Below are 8,232 nucleotides of genomic sequence, written 5' to 3'. Positions count from 1 at the left end.
CTCTAAACAGCTAAGTACATCAAGATGAGCCTATTAATTTAAATTGTATCCTGGATATAAGGCTAAAAAGTCAATTTTGTTTTTATGCATTGTATTTTTTGGTTTGTCAGTTTGGAAATATAAATCTGTAAGTTTTAAAATTAGAGTAAATTATTGATAAAAATCATTGATAATGCAGCATGTTTCTCTCAACAATATACAATTAGCTATCTTACACAAAGGGTTTTTAACCTGTCCATCACAACAGAATTTTCTAAGACTTCCTATGAGACTCTACTTTTTTTAATCTGAGAAGGAAAGGGTTAAAATGGTAATAAGAATTTACAAAAAATGTAAAATTCACAGTAACTGAAATTAAACATATATAGAGTAATTTAAATTTATCTAAAACACTTAAATATATCTTTATACACAAATTTAATGTAGTAAAATATAGCTATGATTGACTTAAAGACTTTTGTCTTCTTTGAAGACATCTTTAAAGATTTTATACATAGAATATGCTTACACAATACATTCTGCTGAAGGTTAGGCAAAGCGCATTATTTTCAAAGACACAGGTAGCATATTTGTTCTCCCCACACGAAGGACTCAGTCCTGCAAACACTTATATACGTGAGTCATTCTGTTGAACTCAATGGAATTATTCATTGGTCTGATCTTGCAAAGGGTTTCACGTGTGCTTAACTTTACTCACTGTGAGCAGTCCCCATTGACACAGACTGATCACAGGGCATAAAGTTAAGTACATGGATAAGGCTTTGCAACATCAGGGTTGGTCTGTAAGTTTACCCATGTGCATAAACATTTGCAGGATCAGAGACAAATGTGTTTAAAAAATTAAGGGAAAAATTCTGCTATCTGATCCTGAGTACGTATCTCTATTGCACATTTTGATCTCATTATACAGGCTGAATATCCATTGACAATATGAGTTGTATACATGGCGTAAGTGTAGAGTTAGCAATAGAAATATTGAGTTCAGACTTAGGAGAATATCGCCCTAATATAAAGAATCCTATTCTCCTGCTGTAGAATACAAGCAGCCTCTACTAAAGTCATTCATATCCTGTGACAAGAGAATAGAGTTCACTTTAAAAAACAACAACCCAAAACAAACCAAAAACAGAGGAATCAGAGCATATTACAGTTGCAAAGTGACACCATAATATTCAAAGTAGTTCACATCTAATTTTTCCCTCCATTTGGGATTTATTGTAAGGTCAGGGTATGGCAAAACCACTAAAATAATACTATGAAAATTAGTGCCTTATTGTCCATCTCACATTCTAATATTACTTTGGGAATATCCAACTGCAATGTTCATATGACTAACTAGTAGTTTGACACAAACCGCTGTGGACTGTTATCTTAAAAGAACAGTTTAATTTTTATACGCAGTGTTTTATACAGATAGGCTCGGTTGTATATCCGTTGTGCACTCAAAATCACAGTGATGTCAACTGGAATTCAGGGCACACAAAGAATGTAGGACTGAGCCAAGTATATTTCAATATACTTTTTTTCTATATTAATTTCAAAATATGCATATAAACTAAAGAGCCAATTATAAATATCTAACATCCTCCTCATGAGTAGAGTGGGATATTAAGATCATTTTCCCTGTCTAAAAAATAGACATGCTAGATTAAGTAAAATGGTGTATACTGTGGTATATACATTTGCATAAAGATATTTCATAAAGTATACACACATTAACATTAGTGCATATTATCTTTCTTTAATCTTTGTGTGTATAGTGGGTAAAAACCCCTAACTGAAGATAGTTTTGGCCCAGTGAACAAGAAAGGGAATGTTGCTTTAGTGAGCATTATAATTACCAAAGGCAAACACATTTTAAACACCTGAAACTGTACACAAAACAAGAAAGCAGGTAAGATGCTATAGCAGTCAAGCTCAAGAAAACAAGGCGTTATTTTGAAGTGGTTAAATATAGCTGAAGTAATAAAATGGTTTTTAACCAAGTAGATCTGAGCTTGAGACTTTCTTCTTCTGATGTGTAGGAATCCTTTGACCTAAGATCTCCTTTATTCTACTTATCTTGTTGAAATCCCTTTACGAACACCTTATCAGTGAAAAGGTTTAGGAACCAAAAATTATTTTGTATAGACAAAGCAGCATTTTTCAAACTGGCATGTATTTCGCACTGAGAGCCCACACACCCTTTTAACAGGTTGCAGTACTGTAGAATTAATAGCTTTGTCTCATGTAGCATAACATGCTGTAGAAAGGTCCAAAGACTGTATTTATCCAGAAGATCCGGTGATTTTTTTTTCTACAGTGAAATCCCTCCTTTCTCAAAAGAAACTAAATTAATCCTTCCAACTTTAGACAGCTAATGTCAACAAACTGTCTCTTTGAACCTCTGCCCTCCTATGATGCTCCTTGGACTTATTTCCCCTTGGGTTAGGCTGTACTGCTGCTAGAACAGGGGGTGCTTTGTGTGCTGCCGATACTGTGTGCGGCACTGCTGTTTTCAGAGGCTGGTGGGTATGTGGGGACCTGCTGTCTTCCTGCTGTTTCCCCTGGGGGAAAAAAAAAAAAAAGGAAACTGAAAATGTTATATGCTACAGCAAAAATATTTCTACCACCTTCCAATGTTCTTGTCATTTTTATTTTCATAAAAACTGTGCACTGGATATACATTTCAAATGGAAACATTTGTTAAAAATGTTACTTGATTTTGACACCTCTGGGTAGTATTTACATGGAAAAAATCTTTTCTAGCTGCTTTCTTAATTGTATAAAAGCAGCTGACAGTGAGCTCAGCTATGGATGCTGTGTGTATCCTACGGTCAGCTGTTTATCAACTGAGGTTCAGTCACCATACTCCTGGGGGAATTCTGTGCAATGGGGGGGGAAGGGTGCGGGTGTCTGGGCTCTGGAGGGGGGTGCGGGAATCTGGGCTGGCGGTCCCTGTGGCTGGGCTCTGGGGGAGGGGGTTCAGGTGTATTGGCTGGGGGGCCCCCGTGGCTGAGCTATGGGGGAGGGGTTGTGGGTATCTGGCCTCCCATCTGGGGGACAGGGGAGAAGGGGGCAGAGAAACAGGAACTGGTTTGTCATAGAGGTTTCTTTAACTCTCTACTCCTGGGGGAATTTTTGTGTGTGTCTGTCTTGTTACAGACATACTTGTTGACAGGTCTTTTCAAATAAATTACCAAAATAATTGAAGGTGGCGTGATTATGTGGCGCTGTTTTGACAAATAAAATTTGCAGAATTTTAAAATATTATGCACAGAATTTTTAATTTTTTTGGCGCAGAATGCCCCCAGGAGTATCCCATAACTCAGATCAGGATCAGACCCTAGATTTTTTGTGGGCTTTTCTGTTTGATGGAAAACAGCTAGAAAAGTGTAGAATGTTTTGTCTTAATGCCAACACATGGAGCAGTGCATTTACTAAAACTAATGAGTTGGATCTGAAAGCACTCTCCTCCCCCTCCTCAGTCACAGGAGGATGGCACGTATTGTGAGACAGACGACCATTTGTTTTCAGAGTAGGAAAACGGCCTATCCTGTAATGCTGAGTTGATTTGCATATCCCACTCTAAATGTAATGTAGCAGGGTTACAGCAAGCTTCCACATAGCTACGACAGTATGAGCAGTAGTTACAGCACAGTATAAGGTACAATATTCTTGCAATTTCATGCTCAGAGTGTAAGTACACACACACACTACTGTTAAAAGAATGTTATTTGGATTACAAAGTCAAGCACTAAAAAGTTAGAAAATGCCTGATTTTATTGATGCCTGTGCAATATTAATACTTCCCTTTTCTTGTCCATTTTGTGCACTGAATGAGGCAGAGGTCCTGTGGGGGGAAAAATAGTATGATTGTGTAATTAAAGATAGTATCACAATGCATATGGGGGAGAGGGGGATTAAGGTTGCACAGGCAACCATAAATCTGGCATTGCCTAACTTTGAAGTGCTTAACTTTGTAACCTTAATGTTCTTTTAATGTAGTCCTGTGGTTTCCTAATGTTTTTTAAAGAAAAAGGTTACAAGTTTTATTATTTGGATCTGTAGCCCTCTTCCCAATCATCAGTAGTGTTAGAACCCTGAGTCTTCAGCATTACAGCACAGCCCCTCCCTCCCTCCAACCGCCCGCCTGCCCCCCCCCCACGGGGCTGGCCCCAGCCGGCTCCCCGCTAGAGGCTGTCGCTGGTTGCTCAAACCATGACCCCCCACATCCACATCGTTCCTCCACACCGCACCACTTTTTTGACAAGTGGGCATTTGTCCCGTTTGCTCTTGCCAACTGATCCAACTTTTGCCAAGGAAGTTGGGATGGACAAGACAGAGCTTAAAATGGGACTGACTGTCCTGGCCAAAATGGGGCGTATGGTCACCTAAGGCCTAGCAGCAAGAGGGGAGACAGGATTGCTGATTCTGGAGAGTGTTCAGGGGAAGCCCAGGCCAGCCACAGCTGGGATAGCTACTGTCCCATGAATTGCCCCCAGATGGGTGACTGACCCCTGGTACCATGTGCTGGGTCCATAGGGGCAGTTGAGGGGACGCCGACCTGTGTCTCTCCCTCCCTCCCCCACTCCTTCCCTGCCCAGGAGTTGTGAGAGCTCCTGCCACACGTGGTGCCCCCAGTGGTAAATGGGCTACGGGGGGGCCATGTGCTGGATCCTGGGATTTACAGGGGTGGAGCAGACTGGCTCACACTCCTCCTCGTCCCCGAAAAGCTGCTCTGGCAGCTCCCTGTTGTTCCCACTGCAGTGTGTGCTGCTGCGGCAGCAACATGAGCCCAGTCTTGGAATGGTTCAGAAATTTTGGCAGGTTGCCACAATTTTCCGGAGGAACCCCAGTGACAGAAAGGAAATGGTGATTTTTAACACTTTGTAGCTCACCCCATTTTTTTTATTTAAAAACTTTATATTTTATGTAAAAACAATACAAATAAACACTTAACAAAACACATATAAACAACATTAAATGTCACTATTTGTAAAACCTGGAAAAAACAAAAACCAAAAAAACCTCTGACCCCATAGAGGTCAGGCAGGGCATCAAAGCTCACCCATATCTGAATGGAATATCATGGGCGAATGAAGAGGCACTTCTGCAGCACAAGGGGATTCCCACCTACTAAATATCAAAGCCCTGCTGCAAACAATGGAGGTACGAGAGCTTGTCAAGAGAAGAGGTCACAAGAATCCTTCACAATGAAAAGTGCGAGGCAACCTAAATATAGGGGTTGCTACCAGCTCATCCTACAATCACTGCCGTATGCCTAACTAGTAATACCTACTATCTAAAGAGTGCACAGCTTTTGCCTTGCACCCCACTATTTTCAAAAATAGGAAGAAAACTCCCCACAAACACTCTTCCTCAATTAAGTCAATGGCACTGCATTGCTTTAACAGAGGTCAGAATTTTGCCCATGGATTCAACACTAAATAAGACATTTAATGTTGTGAGGCAGTTTCTGATCTGTACAAATCCAAAGTAATTCCACAAATTATAGACTTCTTTTATGTGTAACTGAATCTAGCACAGCATTTCTTAAATAAAATGTTTCATTCCTATCTTTTCATTAGAAACAGCTCTGTATATAAACAAAGTAAACTATAGCAAGTAGTTTCTTGTTGTGTTATCTTATTATAAGCTTTTCATAAACCTCGTTTGGGCATTTTCTCCTTCATTATAAAATGTTCCTCTATCCATTAGTTGTTTTGGGTATAAGCCTCCCTTCCTGTCATGTTAAAGGACATATCTATAAGTCAGTGATAAGCAAACTCCCTTTCATAAAAATAAAAATAAAAAAAAAAATAGAAAAAGCTGTTACCACTGGAACACAGGAACTGCAGTTACTTCCATTCCCTTAATAGGGCCCCTCAAAATCTCTGCCAAGAAAGCAGTTCTGCAAAATGTAGAACTGGCCCATATTCCCTGCTGTTAGGTCTTATTACAGCTTCGCTGTCACCCATTTTACAAACCGCATGATTACACATAGTTTTGCATCAGCCACAGCATATCAATACGATCTGTATAAACTCAACCATAACTTAGTTTATATGCTGAATACCTCTTCTTTTTTAGGAAAAATGACAAGCACAGCTGTCACAATCTCTTTAGAAGCCAAATAGCACTACACACCCCATTCCTCCGCTCTTCTGGAAAACTTCCTAGGAGGCATCTTCCTTTAAAAGTTTGGGGGATAAGCACTTTGCCTCAGTGGCAAAGACACTGCTGTCATTTAATTTCCTCTTCACTGCTCCATGTCTAGAAAATTATTGGCCGTTCTGACATATAACAATCTGTTTGTGTAACAGAGATACCAGCACAATTTGCACTGTCTTTTAATTGAAGACTCAAAATCTTAGTGAGACTATGAACAGAACCTACCAATATATTTAGACTGACTTTTGCTTAGTCTTGTATTTATTTTTCATCACCTTGATAAACTGTCAAATTATTTTGATTTTTTTATTGAGAGGATTTAAGTGAAGAGAAAAAATTTATTTAATATACCACAACTTACTGCAGCTTCTTGTGTCTAATGTTAGTGCTTGATCACTCCTCAAAATGGCCATGTCCTATCTATTGACAGTAAACAAGCTTTTACCCATCTGAATGTGACAACATGTACTTTATTATTCACACTTAGGAAAACTGCCAGTAGTACTCCCTGTCCAGGAAGTCTGAATGTTTGCTTTTCTATCTCCATTTGCCAAATATAATTGGTTGCTATGTCAGTTTATTTTAAATCAGATCCCATTTTAAAAACAAGAGAAGGGGAGACCTTTAACTTCCAGAGTTCTGGAAAATTTTATCCTGTTAACTTGAAGCATTGTCCGAATAAGAGAAAATCATACTTTCTAAGAGGATTAGGTGACTGATATGTGTGCCATACATAATGCAGGGTTTAAAATTGTTGGGTTTATGTTTAGCAAAGTCTAATAAGTTATCAAGCTGTTCCATGTCCCTTGTATTTATCCCTTAAGCATGACAGTTTATTCACTTAGAGCAGAATTCTCCAGTCATAGATAATTTCACAATTAACTCCTGAAGGGTTACTGCACACAAACAGGGCTGCAGCAAGACTTTTACTTCTTCTAAAGAGGCTCAGGTAAAGAGTATTCAATACTAGCCAAGCTCCTCTGCCTTCCTTTGTTCTAGGATCCTCTCCAGACAGATATTCTATTATTGTGGAAAGGTTGGTAGCCACCTTTCAAGTTCTCTAACCAGTTGGAAAAAATAGACTAAAAGAGAGAGCTCTGGCCTGAGAAGGAGGATAGAGCACCTCTCAATTGCCCTGCTCTCTTCTTTGCCTCTCCATCCTTTAGTACTCTCTGAACAAAAAGCCCTGTGTGCTCAATGGCAAACTGGACCCAAATTTTTCAGTAAAGCTCCTAGATTTTTGTTGACATTCTGGTGGAAACTTTGCAGCAGTTTCAGATAATTTTTTTAAATGTTATTTGAATGAAATAATCAAAATGAGTAATACAATCAATAACTAAGCTACTGAGTTGTTTGTTTCGATATTCAATTGCATTTATTTTATGTTGTTTCTACATTTTCAGTTATCTTCTGGTTTCAGCGTTAACAACCCATTAAGATGAATGGGGGAGTTCATCCATTTAGGGCCTGGTCTATATTAGAAAGTGTTTGCTGGTATATACTAGCAAGCCTTCCTAATGTAGACACAGCTAATACCAGCAAAGTAATTCTTTTGCTGATGTAGTTTATACCAATTCCCCAAACAAAATAAGGTAAACTGGCAAAAGTATTTCTTTTGTTGGTATAACTGCATCTACAGTCTGGCTTTTGCCAGGATCAACAGTAATTTAAACACCCCTCCCACCCCACACCAAGCATCACTACTATGCCAGTAAAAGTTTTTAGTGTAGACCAGGCCTAAGAGAGATTGTTTCATGCTGCCTGCAAACCTAGAATGAAACCATGGCATCACTTTTGAAAGATAATGTTATGTAAAATGAAAGTTGGATTATGCTCTGGAATCCCAATTACAAGGGGTGAATTATATGGCTGTAGTACACACAGGACCCTATCTAAGATATGCAGCTTAGCTATATATTTATTTATGTTTTAATCAAAAATGTCTTCAGCAGACCCCAAAGCCTTTCAGACGGGGCTGAATTATCTTGCCCACTGCAATTCTCCACCGAGGGGTTATGGTGGCCAGGGGAAGTCCCTGGTAGCAAATCTCTACTACAAATCCCAATTTGTAGATGCAGG

At 39.1% G+C, this 8,232-nt stretch overlaps 1 protein-coding gene across 5 annotated transcripts in view; it reads right to left on the bottom strand.

Annotated features, from left to right (window-relative positions):
- Positions 1–1,327: 1,327 nt before the first annotated feature.
- Positions 1,328–8,232, bottom strand: part of LOC112109868 (transforming growth factor beta receptor type 3) — a 177,109-nt gene continuing 170,204 nt past the window's right edge. For 3 of the 5 annotated variants that reach the window (XM_026655905.2, XM_026655906.2, XM_029912419.1), the window contains exon 17: positions 1,328–2,546. In XM_026655905.2, the coding sequence (XP_026511690.1) occupies positions 2,428–2,546 (119 nt within the window). In that variant the 3' untranslated portion in view covers positions 1,328–2,427. Of the gene's footprint in view, positions 2,549–3,792; positions 3,833–8,232 lie in introns of all 5 variants that reach the window. The other 2 variants (XM_026655909.2, XM_026655908.2) reach the window with 2 other exon arrangements.

This window comes from Terrapene carolina, unplaced genomic scaffold, assembly GCF_002925995.2.
Source record: "Terrapene carolina triunguis isolate 2854851 unplaced genomic scaffold, T_m_triunguis-2.0 Scaffold211, whole genome shotgun sequence".
Lineage (NCBI taxonomy): Eukaryota > Metazoa > Chordata > Testudines > Emydidae > Terrapene > Terrapene triunguis.
This window is presented reverse-complemented; position numbering and strand designations above follow the sequence as displayed.